At 42.8% G+C, this 26,979-nt stretch overlaps 1 protein-coding gene across 1 annotated transcript in view; it reads right to left on the bottom strand.

Moving 5' to 3' along the window:
* Nucleotides 1-26,979, bottom strand: part of Hipk2 (homeodomain interacting protein kinase 2) — a 183,740-nt gene that overhangs the window by 15,283 nt on the left and 141,478 nt on the right. Inside the window, 4 exon segments of the mRNA XM_047562045.1 lie at nt 2,766-3,013; nt 14,384-14,665; nt 17,840-18,019; nt 20,773-20,915. Coding sequence (XP_047418001.1) covers nt 2,766-3,013; nt 14,384-14,665; nt 17,840-18,019; nt 20,773-20,915 — 853 coding nt within the window.

Raw genomic sequence — 26,979 nt, 5'->3', positions numbered from 1 at the left:
GGAGGGATTTCCAGCCTCAGTCTGCCAGTGACAAGGTTACAGAGCCTGACATGTGCCTGCTATCATCACTGTGGGAACAGGAGATGGGGGCTGGGTCAGAGCTGGTCAAGCTGTTAAAGCAGAGAGCTCTGGATAAAGGAGGGGTCCTGAAGAGACAGTCTGAGAGTGTCTCAGAAGGACACTGTGAGGAAATAGTTAACAAACAGCGTTCATCCTGGTCTGAGTAGGCTTGGGGAACTCTGGACCCTCTGATGCTGGGGAGCTCCAGCCAGGGGTGGGGGCTGCAGCTGGGGTGTACTGGCCTGTGCAGGCCTCCTGGGGACCACAAAGCTGAGGAAGGCTGCTTTCCAGGCTTTTCTAAGGATGACATGGATTTAGAGCCAGGCACGGTGGCACATGCCTGTAATTCCAGCAGTTCTGGAGGCTGAGGCTGGAGAGTTCAAAGCCAGCCTCAGCAACTTAGCAAAACCCTAAGCAACTCAGCAAGACCTTGTCTCTAAATAAAGATACAAAAAAAGGGTTGGGGATGTGGCTTAGTGGTTAAGTATCCCAGGATTCAAACCCCAATAACAAAAAACAAGAAACATATTTAGAGAATTAAATAATGATACAATGGGGCTGGGGTTGTGGCTCAGCGGGAGAGCACTTGCCTAGCAGGTGTGAGGCATTGGGTTCGATCCTCAGCACTACATAAAAAAAAAAAAAAAAAAAAAAACTTAATGAAATAAAATTATTATGTCTGTCTATAACTAAAAATATTTGAAAAAATAATGACATAATATGCACTGTGACAGAAATCATGTCATTTTCAAATACTTAACCTTAAAAATGTGTGCTGGGTATAGTTTTAAACAACCATTTGGGGACATCCGGGCAGAACAGTGAGCAGGCCTCTGCCGTGAGGAAGCCCGTGTCCCGCAGGGAACCTCTCTGCCTCACAGGTCCCTTTGGTGACCACTACAGAATGTTTCTTCCTGCATGGTTTCCACAAAAATATCTGCCTGAGTACAAGAGAGTTTTTGGAGAGATGTCTTTGTGGCCTCAGGGAGTGTCAGCCTTGTTCTGTTTCCTCATGGAGGTGCCTAGTCTGGGGGCTCTGGACTGGTTTCCAGACTCCAGATCACCAGGAGCTGGCAGTCAGTACAGACGGGTCCTATAAGCCAGAGGCATGCTCTCCTAGTTCCCTGAAGGCAAGGCTCCCCCTTCCAGGGCATCATGCCCTGGGCAGGTCTCCCTCTCAAGTGGCCTGGCAGTCCCAATTTACTTTTCAGCCTGGCCCCAGGACCACCAACCCGCCCTGCCTCTGGCCCTGGTGGGGCCTCTAGGAGCTTGCACTGTCTCCACGGTCTGCAGGGAGCAGCTCTGGCGGGGTGCAGGGGTGGCTGTTTACCAAGTGCTCCTTCTGAGGAAGGTAGCTGGGATAGCCCTGAAGTGAAGGCCAGACAGGCTGCCTTTCCCGAGCCCTTGGGTTGGGATGCGGATGCTGAAGGGGAAAGAAACCTGAGGCTGCCTCCGTTTCCCCTCCAAGCAGAGCTTCTTGGTGTAAGAAGGGCCCTGATGCAGGCTTCACTATGGTTCTGGGAGGGTGTCCTGGAACCCTGGCCCACATGCGCAGGCTAGCCTGGGACTTAAAAAAGTCCCTTAAGGCACCATCCTGAATCTTGCTCTGTGCTCTCAGCGGCAGCACCTGAATGGCCTGTACCTCCCAGGCATCACACATGGTGACCACCCAGGAAGATTCCCTGTCTCCAGTGGCAATGGTGACAGAGAGGAGGTCCCTCCTGTAGAACAACAGCTTCCGACATCTAAACACATCTTGGCAGTGTGTGTCCCTTCCCCTCTAAACAGTGCCATCATGAAGGTCACCAAAGGGACCTGTGAGGCAGAGAGGTTCCCTGCGGGACACAGGCTTCCTCACGGCAGAGGCCTGCTCACTGTTCTGCCCGGAAAACCCCTAAATGGTTGTTTAAAACTATACCCAGCACACATTTTTAAGGTTAAATATTTGAAAAGGACAAGATTTCTGTCATGGTGTACATTATATCATTATTTAATTCTCTGCCACAGTCTGACTGAGGCTGGTGAAGGCAAGTGGCAGAAATGCAGATCATGCAGATTTTCTTTGGTTTAGTCCCCAAATTCTTCCACAGTGAGCATGAGCCAGGGAAAGGCTGCATAAACGCTATTCAATAAGTGTGCAGTGAGCTGCTCAGCTGATGAGAGGGTTGATTCCCAGGCCTGTGCCTGGGCTCAGTTCTCAGGACGAGCCTTCTCAGGATGGTAATTCTTTCAATAAAGTAGAGAAATACACTTGGGAGATTTCTCCTCCCAAGGGGGAGTTTTGAGGAGGGGCTCAGAGGAGCCTGAATCTTGGAAAAAGTTCTTCCTACAGGGGACACATGAGTGGCCAGCAGAGGCTCCTGGCAGGGAGCAGTGCTTGACCTCAGTTAGGAATGCCCCAAACCAGGCACCACTGCAGACAGGGGTACAGAGTGGGGGCTTTCACTTCTCACTTACCAGCTTTGTGAAAGCAGAGCCACTGTGAGGGTGGCATGGTATTAATCACGGAATCAAAAAAGGAGAACGCTGCTTATGCAATGTGAGGTTAGAGACTCTGACCTTGGCCACTTGGACGAATTTGTGAATAAGGATCATGTGCAATAACGGGGCACCTTCTCTTTTACTAGTGTTCACATTTCTAGTTCTTAAAAAACACAAAAAGCCATCTCCAGAGAGCTGTTTCTGCTGCCCTGGTCCCAGGTTACCTGGTCCCAGGCTGTCGCATTCCACCAACACTTCGCTAGCCTGGGTCTTCAAGGGGGGCACGATGATGGTTCGGGGGTTGCCAGTGCAGTGATTCTCCAGGGCCCCCTTGCTGTCGAAGGCATTGGTGGCACTGTGCCCGGCACGCTGCTGCACAGAGTAGGGGCTGGTGTTGCTGGAGGAGTCGGAGTAGGGCGAGTCATGGACTGTGACGCAGCTGATGACGTTTTTCCTTTGCTTGGAGACAGTGCTGTGAGGCAAAGGGAGGAGCAGGACTGTGAGAAGGCTCTGAGGCAAGATGCCACCCCAGCCGTTCAGACAACCTACCGTGTGAGGCCCCTCGCTGTCCTGGGCACAGAAATGTCACCCATCTAACCACCGCATGGCACGTGTGAAGAAGGAGGAAGAAGTTTCTGCTGGGCTCATTGGTGCTTCTGGAAACTGGGGAGTGAGAAGTTTCTGGGTGACCCTGGGCTTTCCCCCCTGGGTAGCAGGCTCAGTGAAGCCGTGTGGCAACCCCCTCTGGGCCACCAGAATGGGATATCTGAGTAAGGAGAGAGAACCTGAAAGAACTGGCAACCTGAGACCTAGCCTGGGAGAACAGCAGCACTGAAGGGAGAAAGGTCGTAGCTTAGACAAGGGCCTGTGCGAACAAGGGAATGATCACTCAGGGGACCAGGATGCAGCCAGCAGCACGAGCAAGGCTCTGAGGATGACCCACAGCACAGCTCAGAAGTGCTGAGAAAGGCCGATGAGAACTGATCTGATGCCCTCTGCTCTGTGGGGTGGCTCGGTGTGCAGGCCACTGGGACCTCCCGGAGTCCCCTTCCTAGGGGAGGTCTGCCTATCCTATGGCTTCCCCATTGCCTGGGTCAAGATCAGGGAGGAGACGGTACTGGCCTGTGGCCTGGTAGAAAGACTCCTGCATGATGATGCCAGGAGGAAGCCACCCTCAATCCCTGGTCATCTATCTGGAACTTCATCCGATAACGGGGTGGAGCTGGCGTGGGATGGCTCTTGGCCAGCACCTTCTCTTCAGAGATGTTTACGTTAGTGTGGTTACTCTGGGAATCAGTCCTGTCTGCCTCCCAACTTAGTGAGAGGATGCTAGGATGATTGATGTGGAATTTATTGCTTATTGTGCAAGGTTTTATAAATGGATGTTCTATTTTTATATATTGATCATTTGTTTTTCAGGAATAATTGCCAAAGCAAGGTGGTCAGTTTCTGGTACTTATAGAGTCTGATGAACCCTCAATGACCCCTCAAGGGGGTCTTGCCCAACATCACAGAGTGAGGCCAGATCAATCTCTTTTCAAGAGTGATCTCTGTCACTTGAGGGGCAGCATGGAAGGGGGCACACTCAAGGGCCCTGGGGAATCCAAGCAGAAGGCAAGTAGAAGGACAGAGTGAGGGTTCTGGCCTACAGGAGGCTAAAAGGGCTGGTGCTGTAAAGGCCATGGGCAGGCCTGGTCCCTGCTCCTGATACCCAGCATGACTGACATCTGGTCTGGATGAGCCCTCCAGAGGCTGCACACTCTGTCCTCTCTGGTGGTGAGCAGAAGGTCCCTAACTGGGTCTGTGGGTAAGAACATGGGCCAGATTTCTAACTTTGGCATGTGCTGAGCAGGGACTCGGTAGCTATCCAACCTCTCAGGGATTCATCTGCCTCCTCAGTAAAATGTGGGTGAGAACGGTATCTATGCAGGGGCTGTGGCTCAGTGGCAGAGCGCTTGCCTTGCACGTGTGAGGCACTGGGTTCGATCCTCAGCACCACAGAAAAATAAATAAAATAAAGGTAGTGTGTTCCATCTACAACTAAAAATATACATATAAAAAAACAAGTAGCTGTGCCACAGATTTGTTCTGAGAACTACGTGAGAAAATAGAAGTGAAATGCTTAGAATAGTGCATGTGCATGACACTGGTAAGTATTCCGTGAAGCCCAAACTCGTGGAGTGCGAACGTGATGTCCCAAGTGGAAAATCCAACACCTGATCTCGGGTCACATTCAAAATACTAAAACTATTGTATAAAATTATATTTAGGCCATGTGTATCAAGTATATATGAAACACAAAAGAATTGTGTGTTTAGACTTCGCTCCCCACCCCAAGATATCTCATTATGTATATGCAAATATTCCATAAACTGAAAAAATCTGAAATCCACTCTGGTCCTAAGCATTTTGGATAAGGGATCCCCAGTTGTGCTATTTTAATTAGGTTTACAAAAAACTTATCTAGGCAAAGAGAATTCTAGTAGGGTAAGGACTTGCTGGAAAAGTTGCTTCTTTTCTAGTCTATGCATAAGCCAAGAGGTTGATAAGAAAGACAGTGAGAAGTCACCAGTTAAGAATTTTGAGACCCATGCTGGGTGTACAGGGAATAAGTGTACAAAGAAATATAATACATGTCTCTGTCCTCAAGATTAAAATCTCAGTGGGAGATTGTATAACAACATGACAAGTTAAACAGTGAAAGCTTTAAAATAACCAGTTAAAGAGAATAATGGATGTCACAAAGTCTTCTGTGATTAACTGTCAAATGAGTCGCACAGATGATAATTGTTAAGAAATCAAAAAAGGTGAGGAATGAATTGGTTGCATACATTATAGTACTTCCCCTTAACTTAGATAAAATAGATACATTTTTTATTAACAAAGACCCACATTTCTCACTTGTAACAGTCCAAACGCTTGACTCTCCCAAAAACTAAACATAAAGTGACTATGTGACCCAGCAATTCCATTTCTAGGAATTGCTGTGCCTGAAGGGAGTGAAAGATAAATTCAGAGAGGTATCTGTGCCAGCGTTCACAGCAGTGTCATTCACAATAGTCAAAGGGTGGAGGTATCCATCAACAGGTGAGGTGACAGACAAAATGTGGCATGTCCACACAACAGAACACTCTTCAGTCAAGGTTGGATGAAGTTCTGATACATGCTGCACTGTGGATGCAACGTGGAAACATTAAGTGAAAGAAACCAGAAACAAATACTGTATAACTCCACATATATGAGATATCTAAAAGAGGCAAATCCATACAGACAGAAAATAGACTAGAGGTACCAAAGACTTGGGCTGGGGGGCAGAGAGAAATGGGGAGTTATTGCTTCTGAGTACAGAATTTTTGATTGTGGTAATAGAAAAGCTTTAGAAATAGATACTGGTGATGGCTGCACAATATTGTGAATAAAACTGATGTCATCAACTTGTTCACTTAAAATGGTTAAAATGATAAATCTTAGATTCTACATTTTACCATATTAAAAAATTAATATACAAACCACCACTGAATGTAAATGTACATGTACATGAGTGAGTTATAAAGTATGTGAATTATGCCTCAATTGAAAAAGTCCATGGGCTCATTCGGAAACAAGAAAGCAAATGGGATGCAGGGTCTTTGCACCTGGGGTTGGACAGGGCAGTAGGGCTCATTATAGACAGCTGCGGGGAAGGGGAACTGACATCCGGCACAAGATTAGGAAATGGGGCTCCCTCTAGGAAAGGGTCCCTGAGCCTAGGAAGTAGGAAGAAGAACTGGAGAGCAGTAAGGTGAGCTGGAAGGTGGAGGAGGAACACCGGAAGGAAGAGGGACAGGAGGAGAGCTGCCACAAAAAGACAAGGCCCAGAGAAGGCGCAGCTGTGCCGTGGGGGCGGGGGTGGGAAGCTGCTGGTCTGTGAGTACTGTTTTGTGTCAGGCTGTCACCCAAGGGAGCCCTGCATAGTTACACAGTATGCCCAAGCCCAGGGAAGCACTAGGGGCCATGGCTCCAGCATTCCCAATGCTCAGCAGATGCAGAGCTACCCTACCTGCCCCTAACTCTGGACTCTGGTCACAATCACTTCTGTGTGATTAAGAAACCCGAACACATGGTGGCTCCTCTGGCCATCGCATGAAAAGTGGATGTGTTCTATTGTAGGTGCATACTCTGGGTGGAGGACATTTCAAGACAAAGGCTGGCTCCCAAATGTGTCCTTGTCCTGTGACCCTGGACATCCAGTCACCTCCAACCCACTCTGAAATCTATTAGGGAGGGTGGGAGAGATTACTTGTGGCATTAAAGGATCCACTGTGGAGGAACCTTCAGGATTTATTATGAAAGACACTTAAAATAGGATTTGGTCTACTACTCATTTGGGGAGAAAACCAATTTCTGCAGTGAGTGCACCTCACATGTAAACCTAGACCTGGCTGATTTCTGCTGATCCTATCTTCCCTAGGCACTGAGTAGTTTAAGAGATAAGCAAGCAAACAAGCAAAACATACACACAACGTTAATTTTGGCCAACTATAATCCCTCAAATAAAATTCAATCTGGGCACATCTGGAATTTTGTTCAAATTTGAAAACTGTGAAGGAGCTTCAGCTTAATTTCAACAAGAACTGTCTAGTGACTAGAACTTTCTGAAGGTACAATGGGCCACTTTGTCAATCAGTCAATTTCTTGGCAATTAGGATGGCTTTCTAGCAAGTCTTATAAGAGTCAGCAGCTTGGCCTAGACAACCAGTGAGAGCAGGCCACATAGCCTACCTAGTAGAGTGCCTGCCTTTCATGCCGGTGGCCCGGGTTAGAGTCCCCAGCACTGTGGGAGTGTGGAAATAACAAACAAACGAGACAACCGGTGAGACTCCAGGGCCTACTCCTCAATGAAAATCAGCAGGTAGTGAGCCTCCCATGAACAGGGCCAAGGGAACCTGCCTGTCAGCATGTGGTGGTCCACCAAGGAGTGTGCAATAAATCTTCCATCAATTTTTGAAGGGTTACTGGGGATGGAGCCCATGGATGCTCAACCACTGAGTTATATCCCCAGTCCTTTTCATTTTGTGATGAATGTTGCCTCGGCTGGCCTCAAACTTGGAACCCTCCTGCCTCAGCCTCCTGAGTATCTGGGGTAACAGGAGTGTGCTACTTGGCCTCTATAAACTCTTCATGGGTACCATTCCTGTTTGTAGCTGGGGAGTCCTATGTAAATATGAAAAACACAGTTTAATGTTGATTTACTTGTGTTTTTGAATTTATATGTGATAGGTTGGGAAAGGTGAATTAATTTGACTGTTCTTTCTAATCTCTTCTATTGTTAGAAATCTCTGTGTTCTACCTAAATATACTGTGCAGATTAGAGAACAATGGGAAGCTGCTAAATGAGTTACTTTAAAAATGAGCACACATTTGAGATGCTACTGTGGATTCTTTAGACTCATACGTTTTGATACTACTGGGATTCATTCCACTATTCATTCCACTATTGAGTCTAATTATTATTGATAGCTTATCAATCCCATTACGAGTTGGTTAATGGAAGCGGGAGAGATTGATAGGAGTACAATGAGAAATGAAATATTTGCTCAAATGGCCTTGACAGACATCACTTCTGAATAAGGAGCAAAGCTGTAAGAGTGCATGATTGCATTGTGTTGTCATGGCAATAGATGATTTTCATCATTTTAAAATGATGAAAAGAAATAAGGAACTAAGAAGTAAGAAATCAGCCCCAATGGAGAAAACACTGCCAGAGGATCAGGTACAAACCTGTGACCCCATCTCTGCAGGGCCCTGCCTGGAATGCATTCTGATTTCTATTTGCTATTATCAGTCAATTTCATCCATCAAGACCAGGGTCAAAACTCATCTCCTCCAGTAAACTTTCCATGACTTCTTTCACTCTGACTTCATGGGCGACACTAGATCTTCTATTATCACAATAATGATTACCAAGTATAGGTAACATTTATTGGATGCAGACCAACTACCATTCAAAGTGCTGTTTAAATATTATCTCCTTTAGTCCTCATGGCAAGAGGGTGCAGCAGAGAATATGATTATTTTCATTTTAAAGACCATAAACTGCAGACATGGCAAGCCTGGGTCACTTGCTTGCCTAAGGTCATAGTTGGCAGGGGCAGAGTCAGGATTGAAGGCAGCACCTGCTCTCTCAGCCATGATGCTCTACATCCCTCCGCCTCCCCAGAGAAGTACCCAGCAAGCACCTACAATGTAAAATGATGAAAACTCCTTTTTCTGGTTCCTCCAGGGCCATATCTCAACACAGTGGTCCTCTCTGAGCATGGGACCTGGGGTGGTTTGCACAGAGATCTTCCCAGCTGATGGAAACACGAGGCGCAGACCTCAGTCACCTCCATTGTGCTGTTCCCATGCCCATTCTATTTTAAGTCCATGGCTGATTACTTTTAACCTGCCCTTGTGTGAGGAGAGGAACCACTGCCTTCAGGTCAGCATGCTCCTTCTGATGTTACGCAGTTCTTGATTTAAAGTCACTTAATATGGCACATACACTCATCCAATCATATTGTCTGCATATTTATATCAAATATCAGCATTAAGGTCATTCTTCACACAACTACTTTAGAGAAATCAGAAATAAGGGCCTGGAAGGAGTAGCGAGAAACTACCCCGTCTGCACCCACTGGATGGTGCGGAAGGAGGAGTCTTTTTCTCTCATTTTCTTCTGTAGCCCTGTCCCCTCTTCCTACAGCAGCCAGCAGCTTGACTTGCCTTTCCTCGTCATGGCAGGCTGTCCACTCCTGCCTGACATATCCACTCCTCCCTGTCCCCCCCTCCCTCTTCACAGTGGAAGGCAAGGAGCCAGCCAGGAGGTTGCCACACACCAGTGACAGTTCTGTAATGTGCCAAAGTGTTATGACAAGCTGCTGGGGACAGACACAGGACATTTCTTCAAAATGCAGTCCCTAAGCCACTCCACTCCACCCAGTCAAGTGTTCTGAAGGGGCCCTGTAATGAAGATGCTGGAGTTGCTGGACCAAAGGCCTTCCATTGCTCGACAAGCGTCACATGACCGAAACATCTTTCAATTCTGCAAGTGTGTTGTAACTTAACACTGACAAGCAACAAAGTCCCTTCAAATGATCCTGTGTGTCTGGTTCCTTTGCTTCTTCACTCTAGCTGGAACTGGATGTCCCTGTGACTGCAAGATTTGGCTGTGTGGGGCTTCTTAACCAACACCGGGCAGCGGTGAGCTACTGGGCTGTGAATGGCAATGGAGACGAACTCCACTTTAGGTTGATTTTTGTTCAGGTGGTAATAAGTGAGTGGGTTTTGCACTCCTCTGTATTTTTCAGGTCAAAGTCTTTGAGCAGCAGTTTATCAGTTTCCCATCAGCAAACCAGTTTCTCTGGTTTTACAATTTAGTATAAAGGAAGAAATGTTTTGGGTCAGAATTTTTTTATATGTAAATATTTTAAGAGTGACTCAGATGATTGTCTTTATACCTAAAAAACTGAGCAGTGTTTATGAACCATTTTTTTAAACCTTACATTTTGTTATGTTGGCTGTAACAATCTTTGCATGTGATGCGAAGAGTAGAACGGAGCAGAGCTGGGTGACCCAAGTACAACAACCTACCTGCCAGGGCCATCTAAGCAATGTATGGATGAATATATGAGTGGGTAGTGCCAAAAGACAAGCAGCCGAAGCACTGAAGGTTACCATCCTCACACTGGAAGGTCACAGCCTGTGCCTCTACATGGCAGTTTCGGCACAAGGCAAGGTTGGCAGGAGGTCTGGATGAATCAGACATGTACCTGCAAACTCTGTCCGAGGAAATTCTTGGTGAGAAAAGAGGGCTTGCTCAGCACAGGGAGACAGTTAAATGCTTCTCTAATCTAACCAAAAATATTTTAAGTAAGGCTGGTTCTACTACTTAATCCTGGGGGTGGGGCACAGAAAAACATATTTATCATTTAGTTTATCTGTTTTGACACCAATTCTCTAAATATGACCAAAGAAACCCCTACTCCAAAAAGTGACCCACTGAAAAAGAGGAATCCATTGGCTCTTCTCTAGTCTGCCCACTAAAATCTCAAAGAATTAAAAGAGCTGACTTTTGTCCCTCTCCTGAGATGACTCCAGATTACTGATGAATGCCTAGCACCCAGTGGGGCTCAGTGAATAAAACCCTGATCTCCCCACAGCCCTGGGTTGGTGCCCTACACACAGTAGGTCCTACCAGGACATAGTGGTGGTCATAGGAGGATGCAGAACAGAATTATAGGGTTAATGACTGAAGAGAAATCAGTAATTTTTGCCACTAATTAAGCTTGCCATTTCTTCAGGGCACTTAAATCCTAATTCTGTTATTTAAAACCTTAATTAGTTTGGGTAAGCATGGGCTTCTTCATCTATTTCTTCTTCATCTTCATCTATGGGAAAAGGAAATGTGGCCTCTATACCCCACAAGTGACAAACAGACAGTGCTAACGAAAGCACTTGATAACCCCTTGAGTTCCTCTTCTCCCTGGCTGCCTCCTGCGCTCTGGAATTCTCCTTACAAGTTGGGTTTGTGACACTCCCAACTAAAAGTGCCACATAAATGGTGTCAGGAATAGTGGTTTTAATTTGAAACTGTTAGGAACTCTAGGTGATGTCACCCAGTCTTGGAGACTTACTGACTGTCCCCGTCAGGTCTGAAGGGGGACCTCACATCATTTGCCTCGCACTGGTGCAGAGACACTCTGGTGGTAGGGCACTGTCATTCTCATGGGCGTCACTGGCTCCTGAAGCTCTGGCTGTCATGTTGAGGCTGACCCACATTAGGGGAAGGAGCCAGCATTCCAAGCAGTTACAGCTCTAGCACTAGAACTAGAAATGCTAGAATCAGTACAAGTAGAAAAATGGAAAAAAGAGGTTGGGAACACAGAAGATCAGAACCAAGATGCTCATGGCATAGGAGAGATCTGGTTTGGGGACAAGGATGATCAGGGTTAAGGAGGGAAGGTCTCCATTGTTCAAATCAAGAAACCCAGAAGGGCAAGGGACATCATCCAATGGGAGAGTGGCCAGTGGCCCTCTACTTGGCAGCAATGGGGAGTGATCCTTGTTTTCCCAGGACCAATGTGTCCCTTGAGTCCCTTAGCATCTCTTAACAAAGCATACCATCCCTATTTAAGAGGAGACCCCTTAACAACCTCTTGTACCCTGAAATCTCCTTGCTCTGTGTGTTTGCTTTCTCTCAGAGAAGCTTCCTGACTGGGACCCCTCCTATCTGCCTGCCTTTGTGGCTCTGCCCCATAAAGTACCTCACTTGAATATGCAACCCATCTCTAGTTTGTGTACAACTGCTTAGACCTTTGACCTTGAGAAGTTCCCCTCCCCTGCTATCTCCTTAAGCTATACTCCCTTAGATCCTTTTAGTACTTTGCTAGTTTTTTTGGAACGATGTTCTGCTTTGTGTTATACTGATTTGTATGTATCTTATCTTGTTTATTACCTTGTGTACTTCATGAGGACAGAGACCAGCTCTCTTATTTATGTAACACCTGCAGCATCCAGTATCTTACACTGGCGGGGCCAATAAATATTTACTGTGTTAAATTTTATGATATTCTTATTTCTAAGAATGAGTAATTGTATTTTCCCCCACATTTTTCTCATTCCTAAATATAGTCATAATAATGTGATCACAATTACACATTGGTTTCTCTATAAATAAGACAGCTACTGACTTCTTTTTTATTCTATGTACACTCAGAGTCAAACATACTTTCTTTTCTGGGTCCTAAACCATTTTCTAAGGCAACTGCCATTTATCTTTCCAGAAAACATTGCTATCACATCTTCTGTGAGCTGCCCGTCACAGATATGGGTGTCTGAGACCCTTCAAGATCACTCTGGTCTTGATCTGCAGCTTGCTGTTTTGGTGGAATATCCCTGGTACATTTTCATTATCCTGGGCAGGCAGGCAATCCCCTATGCTTTGCAGTATATGAAGCCCACTGCCACCATCTTTGGTGGTTCCCCACAGGTCATCTGCCCATCAGCTGCTGCCTGCCTCCTTCGAGTCTCTCAGACATTTTTGCTAAGGTCTTCATGAACCATCACACATGTCAGTTCTGTTGCTCTTTGGGGGCCTGAGAGGGCTAGGGAAGTAGGTATGTGCTTCAGCTTTGCTGTCTGCTCCCTGACTGGTAGAGAGAACCTTCATCTTCCTTGTCCTCAGACACTATTCAATTCTTTCCTGAGCGCTTATATATCCAGAGTCTGGGTCAACTCAAATCTCAGACTTCAAAATCATATTCCAATCTAGTTGATTACTAGATTTAAAATTACTTTTGCTTTTTACCCAGCTGTATGCAAGGTTGTTTGGACCTTCTTATGACAATGCTACAAATGTATACAGGCTGCCCCAGGCAAATGTCCAGTTTGGGGCTGGGAAAAGCCTTTCTCCTTGTGAAGGGGCCACTGAGCCCATGTGAAGGACTGAACTCACTGTATTGTGGGTAGGAGGATGAGGCACTGGGAAGGATGGAATACTGACTCGACTTGGGACTATGATCATAAGGGACACTGAGACCAGTCCTAGAATCAGCAGATGGTGAGTAAAGCAATACTGGTCTGCCAAATGTGTGCCTAGTCTCACTGACCTCCCCTCTGGTACCTGGCAAAAGACAGGATCAGAAATGCTCCACTATATTCTTCTCTGAAATACACTGAAGATCAGGCTGAGCCACTCAATGGGAAAAAAGAATGAAAAATATGCTCTCCTTAACAAGAAAAATAGACCCAAACCACTGAACTTCATTATAAAGATGGGAAGGGATGCCCCATGCAGGAATAGCTATAATGAGAATGTTTTAATCAGTCTATCTGTACATTTTGTAATGATTTCAAGCACAAGAATTTATTATCTAATCAAAAGGATTTGTGATTACTAATTAGTTACATTGTATCCAATCAGGAATTAATGCTTTGGGCCTAATTACAAATGTTGAGCTTTGTACCCAGTTGTGGGATGCGTGCCGACTGGCAATGCTGGGCTGGGGAGTGGCAGGTCTTCCCCGACCCTCAGTCCTACGGCAAAGGCACCAGCAGGGTGGGGTTGTAAGACTTTGGGTTCTACGAGGCCCTGAGGCCCCTAGGGGTGCAGAAGGCCAAGGTTTATGAGGCTGTACCACCTGAGCCAAGCAAGCTGAAAGCACATTTTATTGGAGTCTGGCTGCAAAGCATAGAAAAAGAGGCTCTGGTGCCAGGGTTAATATTGTGCAAATATAATAAATATTTCTTCCCTCTCTCCAGGAAGCACACAGAGAGTAAAATGAATATTACTACTTTGGAATAAACAGTAATGCTCTCTGGGTGAAGAGCCAACTGGCAGTTTGAAAGATTGGGTTAATCAGACCCAGGGAAATTTCTGATTAATTGGACAATTACTTGAAATTCTGAGTAAGCCAAGGCAGTAGTATTAGAGAAATGTCCCAACCAACTGGGAGTAAATTCAGTAGCCCGAGGTAGAGATTCTGAAGCTTATGGAGGCTGAAATACACTGGCATTGTGGCCTGATTTTATGGTCTCATGTTTTGTCAAATGTGTAGAGCCTGCAACTATATTTTAAGACCAACGTGACTCAAAATTATTTTGATTTTGAACAATTATGGCAAATCTGTTTGACATTCCCTTGAAATCAAAAGTCTAAGACCCAAGGACAGGGCAAAACCAAAATTTAGGGGTCAGCAGGGAGAGATCACTATGTTTGATGATGATACATGACCCAGATTCAGGAATAAGGGCATGTGAGTCGGCGACACATGCAACATTCCCCCAGGCTCCTTCCTTAGAGTCTAAAGGAGCCACACCTCACCTGGTGGGGGCATGTTTTTGTTCCTCCTCTTCATCTGTGTCACTGCTGATGGTGATGACGCTAACCGTGGGGCTGGGGGTGTCAGGGATGACAATTGTTTGTCGCTGCCGCTCTCTGGTGGTGCTGGAGGCCACGTCGCCCCACCCACACGTGACAGAGGTACTGCAGGCTGGGCTGCTGTGCACCATGGCGCAGCGGGGAGGTGTGTTCTCCTTGACACGTTTGGATCGCTGAGGAGAGCTGATGGCCTGGGAAGAGGACACTTCACAGGTGGAGACGTTTCTGTAATGACAAAACCACACATACAGGGAAGATCAGGCCTGGCAACTCCTTCCAGAGAGCCTACTGTCTAGAAATACCAGCTTTGCCAAATGTTAATTAAAAAAAAAAATCCAAGGACTGGGCCAATTAGACTCAACCTGTATCTGGAAAAGTGGTTGCCTTTAGAGGCCTTTCAGGTAGGGACAGCAGCCTGGCCTTCCCAGGGCTCTGGTTTGGATCCCTGTACTGCTCCAAGTAGGCTGGTCTTGTAGTGGCAGAAATCCTGACCAGATGTCAGCTGTGTCTGCTTCGGTGTGGCCTTCATCTTGCTTTTTGGGCTCCATCCTGTCACCCCCCAGTGGTACTTATGTCTTGTTTGGGGTGGTGAGAGAAATGGGGTTGGCCTCATAAAGCTTTGTTTCTTTGCTAATAGTTGGTCTACCATTTATTATAGTAAAATACTATTCTTTAAAGAGTTTCTGGATACACAGGACCTAACTTTGGTGACCTTAAGTTTAGTTTTCCCTCCTTCCTTCTCTGGAAAAGGATGTGGTCATTGAAGTATTTGTGTATATGTATTAAAGAAAAAAAAAAAAAAAAAAAAAACCCAAACCCCCAAATAATTTTTCTGGATTTTGACCCCTGAGTCTCATGGGAAGCTTGCTAGTCTATTTGAATTGTAATGAAAATTAGGAAAGTACAAGAGTAAAAAGCATGCTTAAAAAGGAACCTTTTTAATTTGGTTTTGATTGAACTGAAATTCCTTATTAAGTGAGTCAAAGTAGTTTCTGGTAACTTTAGGGAAAAGATACCTTTTTCCCTCCCCATCTAACCTTTGCTGATCCTGGTAATATCTATACAGTGAGAGACCAAGTCAAAGTATAATAAATCTTTGGCTCTATATGTCCTTAAAGGACCTTTTAGCTAAAGGAATGGCAGTGAAATGAAAATTATCCAGTAAAGATAGACATTAATTTTCTATCTAGCCAGTTTCAAATACACTGCTTATTCCTTTTTAGGGGCTGGTAATAAGTTTTACTGATAAGATTGTTTCAGTGTTTTTACTTATCATAACCTATGTATTTGTTATTGCTAATATATGATTTTGAGATTATATTTTTAGTATTCTATCAGCTGCGGTAACTCCACTTGGCAGTGTTAAAGAAAAGCAGGCCTGGTCATCCCATGTGACAAGTGAGAGCCTTCTTTCTGGTCTCTCAGAGTTGTTTTGTCTAAGGTATTGCCCTTAAAAATAAGCAAAGAAATAGCTTGGACTATACTTGCATTGATCTTGAACTGCACGGGTAGTGAGGTTTCATGAGGCCAGCCAGGTGGTGAGAAGGTAGGGAGGACTTGATAAACAGGTGGTGAGGCCAGGGTTCTGACTGTTCCTACTTGGCCAGTGTGAGCCACAGGGATGACATGCGCAGTTCTGTGTCTGACCAGCACTCTGTGTGACTGCATGAGTGACTGGGCATGATAGTTCCTGAGGATCAAGATGGCTTTTGTGGCCTGAGTCTAATAATGACATGGGTATGCTGTCACAGGGCTGCCAGACAGAAGTGTTCTGGAGAGCTGCCACTGATCTGAGTTGTCAGAAACACCCAAATAAGGACTCTTGAAGGACAACAAGTTGCAGGAAGTTATCTCTTGGTTTGACCTTTGAGAATGAAAAAAGGCAGGACTAGTTTCTGGTGCTTAGCTATATGAGGAAGCAGAAAAACAAAAATCACTAAACATCATGTACACTGGACTTTTCTCAATCAACTTATTCCAAATAAGCAACTGAGTACCTCCAAGTCAGTGCCACTAGGAATAAATGTAAGAACAATTCTGTGGTTGCATAATCTGGATCTATTTGGCTATATGTTTTTTTTTTTTTTTTTTTTTTTTTTTTGAGGATGGGGCATGGAAATCTCTATTTTTAAGAGGTCCATTGAGGTATAGTTGACATACGTAAAATTCCCTCTTCTAAAGCATTTGATGAGTTTTGACAAATGAACAGTCATAAACCCCAACACAATCCAGACAAGGAATTTTTTCAGCACCTGAAAAGTCCCCTCATATTCCTTCCTAGGCAATCTCCTCCTATCCCACAGTCTCTGTCAACCCCTAATCATACAGCATGTAACTGTTTGTCCTTCTGGACTGTTCAGGAATTCACTGAGATGAGACTAGAGTTTAAAGGGAATGGGAAAGATTAGTGTCACATTGTTAGTGTATGGATCAATCACAATTAATTGCTTGTATTTAAGGAAACAGCTAAATGAGTTAAATTTCTGAACTCAGATTTCAAAGGAAGTACAATTCTCTAGGATTTTTGCTTTTTGTTTCTTTTTTTTGAGATGCTAGGACCAAACTCTACTATTTTGAAAAAGTTATGGTAAATTATTTCCAAGCGAAACTTCAGAGGCAAGGTTCTTTTCTAGAGAAGTGACAAAGATTTTTTGCTTGGCCAAACTTTAGTCAGGCTCTAAATCTTCTCCTAGGCCCACTTGTGCACTTCCTTGTAAAATCCAGTCTTAGAAAAGAGCCCTGCTAAGTCAGTTTACCCAGAGCCTGTCATCCTTGATAACAGATCAAGGTACCCTATCCTTCACTGTCCCCCAGGTAATGTCCAATTACCTTGGCCTGCATTCAGCAAGAATTCTGTGAGGTTGGTTTAGCCAGAACCACTCTTAGGCCTCATGTTTCCTCTTAGTAATTTTCAATCCTCTGACCCCAACACTTCCCCTTGGCTATAAATTCCCACTTACTCATGCGTATGCAGAGCTCAGCCCAATCTCTCCCCACCTTCAAGATCCTAGTTCAACATCCCTGAACCTACTTCCATGGTATTGAATAAAATCTTCCTTCCTGCACTTTAACAAGTATCAGTGAATAATATTTTTTTCCTGAACAAAAGGGGCTAAAGCACCCAAGGGGCTAACTGTGCTATGATTCTGGGCCCCCGCCCTCAAGGTGCCAGCAGGGCTGTTACCAGGGGGAGGCAAAAGGCAGGCTGCACTCTTACAGAGCCGAGCGCTTGTGACTGCACAACTAGGCCAGGCCGTGAGGGACGCACGTTCTGCTGGCTTTTTGCAGGAGGAGTGGCTCCCCTCCCGTGCCAGCGTGCTGACGCCCCCAGTCCTGAGCGGCCCTCTCAGCATTGCGATCCCAGGGTTCCCGTCCTCCAGGGCAGGTCTTGCCACCTACCTCACAGATGACTGGTGCTGCTTACTCTTCCGGGAGGAGGTGGTGCTGGTTGGCTGCTGCCGCATCACGTGGGCCACGCCCACATTTAAGGGCTGGGCTGCTGGGAGGGTCACATGACCAGTCAATAGCGCGGGCTGCTGCATGATGGGATTGTAATGGCTGCCGTGAGCATGCGTGTTCCTGAAAAGGAAAAATGAAGCGGTTTTTTATGGAAGCAGTCTTTTTAAAATTTTTTTATTTTTACAGACTGCATTTTGATTCACTGTACACAAATGGGGTACAACTTTGGTTTCTACGGTTGTGTACGATGTAGATTCACACCATTTGTGAAATCATACATGTACAGCAGAGTGTCTTTATAGGATGAAATTACCTCCCAATTAAAAGCTGACCATGGCTGGGGATGTGGCTCAGTGGTTAAGCACCCTTGGGTCCAATCCCTGTTACAAAAAAAAAAGAAAGAAAAAAAGCCGACACTTTGGCGATGTGGCTATGTCGGGGCGAGGTCCCAGGTGACGGTACAATGGGGGTTCCTGGTATATTGGGGCTGCAGCCCTATTCTGAAGGGGTGGGAGGAACCTAACTGGTTGGTGAGAACCAGAACCTTATAAGTGGGAGGAAGGCCAAGTGTGCAAGCTGTGTTTTTAAGTTCTGGGGTCTGGGGATAAATATTCCCTCCAACTTTTAAAGTCCTTGAACAGGTGATTATGCTGAACAATAATGTGTATTTTATTTTTGAATTTACAAAGTGCCTTCAATGGATTCCCACTCTGTGAGGTACACAGGATATCTTGGTAATACCATTTTATTAATGAGGAAATTGTAGTTAATGTGAAAACTTTGAAGACTGGGACCTATATGTTTCTGGCATTAGGAAGTGTTAATGTTCTTTTGAATTCCCTCAGTGGCTAGTACAATGCTCAGGCCTGTAGCAGCTGATCAGTTAATTACAGCTTGCTGAATGAACAATTAGATTTATGGAAGGTTGACTTGACATGTGTAGAACTTGATATTAAATAAAAATAAAAAGCAGTCAGACACATGTTGATAGAAATACTGGCAGCCTGCATCCTGAAAATGGGTTACATTTCAAATTCATATAATTTGGGTTGTATGGAGATTAGCACCTTATTTCCCCACAAAAATGTTAAAAGTGGTGATTAGTTCAGAGATTTCCCAATAAAAGCTTATTTAACATATAATTAAAACTAAAGAAGAATTTATTTGACTTTTTAAAATAATCAAATTCTATCTTTGCAACTTGGAGGAATGGATGAATAAGGAGAAAAAAAGGATCAGATGAACACTTTTGTAGAAATTTTGATAGTCTGTTAGGCATTTACATGGACTTTAGAAACTGATATTTTGGCTTCTTTATTTTGTTGTTGCTCTTTCCCTATAGAAATGTAGTGTTCTTTTCCCTTTGAAACAAGTCCAGCATTTGTGCTGATTTTTTTGTTTATTAAGTCAAGATCACAGATATTCTTTGGTCCACATGTAAATAGGAGAAAATGGAAAGAAAGTACATTGCCTATGGATGTTGTTGGTGATTGCTAGGTAAGAGATAGAAAAGAGAGAGGGAGGAGGGCTAAGAAAATATGCATGAATAAGTGCATGATATTACTGAAATTAAATGAGCTAGAAATACCGAAAGACAAAGGAATAAAGGTGTATGGCATGTGTGTGGTCTTTTAGGAGAAAAAGGGGTGAGAGGGAAAACAACAATTGGTCAGACCGCTTTCCACTTGGTTGCTGTTCCTAATGAGCTAGAGGAAGAAAGGCAGTCTTGCTGAGCATGAACTGCTGTGAATGGGCAAAGGGAAGATGACAGGCTTATTTATTGACTTTATTTATTTATTTATTTTCAGGCACTGCTGGGTGCATGTTAAATACAGGCAAGTGCTTTTGTTTTGTCTTAATTTAAACCATCCAACAATCCTATGATGTAAGCATCATTATCCCCACTTTGCTGAAGATGAAACCAAGGCTCATAAAGGTTAAGTAACCTGCCCTGGTCACAGAAAGCCGGAATGGAAGTCTGTTATATCTGATTTGAAAGTGCTTCTAATGAATGCAGGTAGGTGTGGGGAGTGAGAGGGACTGTGGGGACAGCCATGCACTTGCTTCTTTTTACTAGTCAGTTAAAGGGAAGGTGGAAGAAGCTGTAGTAAAGTCTTGACTGGGAGCTTATATCTCTACCTGTCTTCCTCTTCCAGAGAGCTCTTTATCTACAATAGCCTTTTAGGTCAGAAAAGGGACTATGAGTGACTTCGAGGTGGGATGGAGACTCTCAGAGGGTTGAGGGGAGTGACCAGCCCTGATGTTCATGCGGAAGGAGAGACAGCCCAAAAGGGCCATGAGGAGTTGGGAACAACTTGGGAGTTGCCATCTGGCTCCAAAGAGGTGCTGTGGTGGTGGTGGTGGTGATGGGAGGAGGTTTGCAGAAAAGTGTCAAGTGGCCATGAAAACTGCAGAGCAGCAAGTTCATGAGGAAGTCATGGATGGGTAGAGTTCATGCCAGAGTTTGCCTTCCAAACAAACCCCATTCTGTCAAGCCTTCCCTGGGGATGGCATATAGACTCCAGGGTGCTTATGTCTCCAAACATCCTGAGAACACTTTCTAGAATTGCTAAAGGCTTTGGGGACTGTTTACTGCATTCTTTCCCTGGTGACAGACCCTTCTTTTTTAAGAGTGGAATTTAATTCTGAGAAAAACCAAAAAACATGCAGAGCTGAATCTGGTGAATACCATTGATGATTAAATGATGCACCTTAATTTTGGGTAGAAAATGACAGATAATCATGAATTAATAAATCTAATTTTCTTATATCCTGGTACATTATTTAAAAATAACCTCCTATAATCTCTGCATCAGTGGTGGACATGTCCCATCCCAGACACAGTGCTCACTCTAGAAGAGTTTCCTGCTTACCTCCAGTCGGCCAACTGCTGGGTGCCTGCCATGGTCTCAGGAATCACAGTCGCATGCTGCACTGATGTGTGGGTGGCTACTCCAGTCAGCTGCTGCCATGCTGGAGGAAGCAGGATCTGCTGGGTCCCACTTGGCCAGGCCTGCTGTGGGACAGAGGACATATATAGTCACCACATTTGTTAATCACATAATTGGCACGAACTCAACACTTATTCTGTGCCTGGGGTTGTGCTAGACCCTGTGATGGGTGTATGAAGGTAGAGAGCTAGTCTCTGGTCTCAAAATATGTTAAGGGGAAGCAGTACTAACACGTATGAACTAAATAGAAGATAAGTGCAGGGATACAGAGTTGTATGGAAGGGATTCATTCATGTTGAAGAATGATTTATTTGTGGATCTGCTCTAATGAGTTATGCTTGAAGTTTCTAAAAGTATTTACTGACTTGTTCTGCCACATAGCATATGAAGTGATGAGGGAGTTGAGTTGGGATGACTCTTTGCCCTCAGGAAGCTTTCTATCTAGCGTCCTCCATTTGATACTTTACCTTTGGTTGATTATTTAGTACCTACAGGTCTAACTTGTGTTATCTTCTGAATTTAAGTTTACACCACTCTGAGATGAACAAGTATTTGGTATTGGCCTACACATGGATCAGAGTATGAAGTGACATTCTTATCTGGAACCTTCAGCCTAATGGAGAATCACCTTAGCTCCTCAAAGTAAAAATGAGAGATTGTTAGGAATTATTGCTTCCATCTTCAAAAGACTAAGATTTTCCTAAGAAATCTAAAATGAACTTTGGTGATTCCTCCTTGAATATTGTGTTTGAAGCTCTTCATATTCTTCATCACTATTCTTGCCTTTGGTCACTAAATAATCCAGACTGAACATGACTCTTTAAGTTGGACAACTAAAGGACCACCACTAAGGTAAAATACCTCTTGGGTAGGTCAAGGATTTAAGTTTTTGATATCTTAGTTATATCTCTCTTTCTATCTGGCTCTACATGACCAACATTGGTAATTCATCTCATGTGGTTCTCTACAAACTGAGCATGTGCTTAACATGTGTTTTGACTCTCATATATAGACCAGCACTTCTGGAAATGGATTGCATTTTGGATCAAGGTTTAAAAAACAGTGATGCTTATAAAAATGGTATAACCACATTTTAGAGTTGTCCTGCTTCTCCTGTTCTGTTACTCTTATGTTGCCAATGAAGCCTATGAGATTACTTCTACTTTTTGATATTGCTTGCTTACTGATTTGTTTTGCTATAGGCAGAAAGTTTAGAGGCCACAGATAATACTATAGGTGCTTCATAAATATCTGTTGATAAATGAAGAAGCCACTCTACCAAGTATGTTATCTATAGTTAGTATTATTTTAGGTTTACCAAATGCATAATAAGAAGAAAAATAAATTGGTTAAACAGTTGTCAACTAAAAATATTAAGTGAATCATAATTTCATTGGCTGTAAGATCTTTACTGCTTAGTCTTCTGGAACTCATTTCAGATTTCATGAAAAGCATGAGTTTTGACTAATATTAAAAATATCTTGATATAAAGCTAAGGTCATCATTTTTTTATTTCTCTCAAATAGATAGTAACATTTTACTTCAAAGAGATGGTACGAAAGGCTATTTTTGACCTCTTGAACTGATACACTCAGCCATTTCAGATGACCCTTCATAGACATTCTATAATTCACTATTATTACTAAGAATAGAGCTAATATTTCTTTTCTTTTCTTTTTTTTTTTTTTTTTGTGGTACTGGGAATCGAACTCAGGGCCTTGTGCTTGCAAGGCAAGCACTCTACCAGCTGAGCTATCTCCCCAGCCCTAGAGCTAATATTTCTTGGTGCATGTTTTGTGCCATGCACAGAGTTAAGTCCTAAGTAGACTTTCTGACTTCTGAATACCAGTTCTGGGAGGGGGGACTATTATTTCCTTCCATTTCTCAGATGAACAGAGAGGTTAAACTTCCCCAGAACCATGTTACACTAAACATATGTGTTTATTATTCTTTCTAAACAAATTAGAATGATAATGAAGGAATAAAAAATATGAAGTCATAAGAGTAAGAGAATAGGGGAAAGACAATAACAGCTAGCAAAACTTAAGGAGCAGGATAATGGATGGATAATTACCAAGTGGGTCAGCAGATGGAAGGAATCTAAGGTAAGTCTGCATGTTAAACCCTTCATTTCCCAGATCCCTGGTGTGCAGGTTTATACCTCCCCCAAAGTTGGAGCTGGATGATTCTCTCTAGGGAAACTGAAAAGAACTACAAAAGAAAAGAGGCACAGACCCGACATTTGAGGATCAGGGGTCTGTGGTAAACATTCTGGGCTTGTCCCTTATCTGCCTAACGAGAAGCCCACATTCAGTAGTCCTCCTCTCATCTGCCAGCCTTTTGAGAAAATTTGAGTGTTACAATTAAGTATGCATTGACAGCCAAGGATAACCAGAGACTACAGGAAGCTTCCAGCATGAAAGAGTTCAAGATAAACAAAAAAGAAACAACACAATGTAGAAATCAGAACAAAATATCCAAAGATTTATAATTAATGTCCATACAGAGTTAAAAAAAAAACATGAAATAAGATCATATAGAGAATTATATATTTATATGCCAATATCTATAATCAGTGAACAAGAAAGCACTCTTAAACATGAGAACTATGGTGGGTGCAGTGGTGCATGCCTGTAATCCCAGTGGCTTAGGAGGCTGAGGAAGGAGGATCACAAGTTCAAAGCCAGCCTCAGCAAAAGCAAGGTGCTAAGCAACTCATCCTGACCCTGTCTTAAATAAAATATAAAATAGGGCTGGGAATGTGGGTCAGTGGTTAAGCACCCCTGGGTTCAATCCCTGGTACTACCACCTTCATCACCATTATCAACAACAACAACAACAGGGGATCCATAAAGATCACTCCTATGTCACTGACATGAGAGGGTGGGATCACCACAACAAAAACAAAAACAAAACAAAACAAAACAACAACAACAAATACCACGAAAACAAAAACTTCCCCAAAGCCATATAGCCAGTCAGTGGGGGTCTGAAAATTTAACTTGGGTTGTCTTAATTTCCATGTTGTCAGCCAATATCCTGTCTTCATTTATGGAGATAACACAAAAATGATCACCCCTATTTGGGATTAGGCATTGGTGGTAACTGTATACATGTGGCACAAACAAGTCTTTCCTCATTCATTAATAATATCAGGGGCTGGGGTTGTAGCTCAGTGGTAGAGTGCTTGCCTAGCATGCGTGAGGCACTGGGTTCGATCCTTAGTATCACATAAAAATAAACATATAAAGTAAAGGCATCCTGTCCATCTACAACTACAAATTAAAAAAAAAAAAAAATACCAGTGCCCAGCAAGACAGAAACAGATAGCAAGACAATAATTGGACAGAAAGGTTGCTGAAAATGTTGTCAGTGGAGGTTTTAAGTGAGAAGCATTGAAGTTTGGTATTTTGGACAGTTTATATAGTTCAAGCTAACATCTTGTCCTCAGGAAAACATTTAAAGGGATTCAGGTGATATGAGTGAGTTGGAAGAATGCAAAAAACTTCTGCACAGAATGGTGGAGTCTATGAGGAGCTGGCATTTCTGATTTTTGATACAGCCATGCTAGGCAAAGGGGGTTTTGGAGCCTTCCACTTGACAAATGAGATAAATTCAATATTTTATCCATCTAAAGACTCTCCTTCCCATATTTCCACCTTTACTTGATCATTCAAAATTTCTATTGATGGTCGAGATGCTAACCGTGGCTCAGGCTTGGGAAGATGGAGATGACAACTCCTTTTAGAAAGTATTTAACCAGTTTCTTTGTTAGAGGACCATAAAGTTCACTCCTATGTCACTGACATGAGAGGGTGGGATCACACCTCCTGCTGCCATGCTTACATCCTCAGGGTATCCTACAGAGGCTTGTTTCCCTATAAGGATTATTATGGGGAGGAAAAGATCAAAGAAAATGAAAATAACATGAGGAATAGATTCAGATTCCATCTCTAAACCTTCCCAAATGAAGTCCTTGAAAGGTTTTGCGAACTTTTTGGACATATTGAAGGCAAATAATAGTATTTGGAATGCCTTTGTTTGATATCTAGAAATTTACTCATAGAAAAATGAAGACTTTGGTTCAAGTGTTTAATTATTGCCATAAAAAATAGCCACCATACTAGTTTTGCAAGTTATTATTATTTTTGTCCTTTGAAAGGATTACTTAAAATATCTAGGAGAGAACCCCATCTTAACAGGCTAACATATTGGCATGAATTAAGTGATAAGCAGTAAGAAATAGAAAAGGCAACCAACAAACAAAAAGACACCAGTATAATACTGGGTAGGGCAAAAACAATATATCTTTGAAGTCTTTACATGTCAAGACACATAGGTCTACAATGTCCTTTTTAATGATTATGTGGTATTCCATTTTATGCATTCATCTATTGATTTAACAAATCCCCTACTGATGAACATTGAACTTGCTTCCAACAGTTCCCTGTTATAAACACTGTCGTAATTAAAACCCTTGTACCAACGTTTTTGTTCACTTTTCCCAATTACAGATTTAGGTTAAATCAACTTGGAGATTTACAATACTCTAGAGACTCTTTTTCAAGTAACCATAAGGTAAAGCTCTACCCTGCTATGATTAAAGGACTGAAACAAATTTAGAAGTGCTGAGCCTGTTGGTTCCACCAAACTGAACAATGCAGAATATCTATTTTAGCTAAGAAGAGATACTGTTTATTATTATTTTTTTAAGAGACAGCTCCTGACTTACTCGGGTTAAGTGTGCAAACACAAAAGGGTCTATAATCACCCTTTAAAGTACACTTGTAATCTTTAGATTTTGACTCACAGAAGAGGAGCACTGGGACACTGGTCTGGATTTTACTCAGATGAAGTATAAACAAGTTTCTTTGTCCCTGGACTAAGTTGTAGTTTTCTCCCTTGCTCTATCATGGTCTTTTCTGAACTCCCCATCGTTAACCTATGGAAACAAAAGGAAGCTACAAGGACTGGTAAGTGACAGAGCAAAGTATAGGCCTGCTCTAAATACATAAGGTTCTCTTTTGACAACCCTTCAACAAGAAAATATTTTGTGTGACCAGTTGGTGTTAGTGGTCGCTTGAACAGTGTCAATTTGGGCATAAGAATGGGGAGACAAAGAAATAGTTAATGTCAATATTAACTAAACTGTTCCAGAAAACAGAAGAGGTAGTAATATCCAATATATTTTATGAAACTTATAATCTTATATTCAAATCAAGTAAGGATTCTATAAGGTAGTAAAATTATTACACCATTCCTAACTGAAGAACACAGATGCAAAAACACTAAATATACTATTTACAAACAGAAACCAGTATCGAAAAGTATTCTACCATGTCAAACACAACATGATCAAATAAGGTTTATGTCATAAATAAAATGATAGCATTTCAAAATCTATTAATGCAATTTTTAGATTAACAGATTAAGGAAGAAAAATCACATGACTATTCCAATAAAGACAAAAAGAATATTTGATACAATTCAATAGTCATTAAAAAACTTAAACAAGATAAAATATCTCTATCAAATACTTGTATTAAATAAAATACCCAAGGGGAAATAGAAGAATTTCCTTTAAAGTTAGGTAGAAGTTAAGGATGTCCAATATGACCAGTTATTACACATTGTTTTGGAGGCCCTGGTCAGCCCAGTGATAGGCGAGCAATAAATAAAAAGTGTAAGGATTGAAAAGTAAGAAAACAGTATCTTTTATAAATAAAAAGCTTATCTACACAGCAAATCACAAAAGTAGGATTGCTAGATCATAAACTCAATAGACCCAAACCATTTATATTTCTATAAAAAACACAAAATTTTAAAATTTGATTAATTAAATAATGGTAACAAAAATTGTAAAAACTTGTAGTTTTTCCTACAAGGAAAAATTTTATTGACAGTAATAATAATAGAGTTATACCATGTTCATGGATAAGATGTCAATATTATAAAGATGTCAGTGGTTCTTAAAGTAACTATAAATTCAATGCAATCAATAAATATAAATCAGGTTTTATTTGTTTCTGAAGCTAACCTTCTATGGAAGAGTGATGTAAGAATTCATATGGAAAAGAGACAAGACTAAACAAGGAGATTTTGAAGAATTATATGGGAACAAGGCTTTCT

The sequence above is a fragment of the Sciurus carolinensis genome, chromosome 8, assembly GCF_902686445.1.
Source record: "Sciurus carolinensis chromosome 8, mSciCar1.2, whole genome shotgun sequence".
Lineage (NCBI taxonomy): Eukaryota > Metazoa > Chordata > Mammalia > Rodentia > Sciuridae > Sciurus > Sciurus carolinensis.
This window is presented reverse-complemented; position numbering and strand designations above follow the sequence as displayed.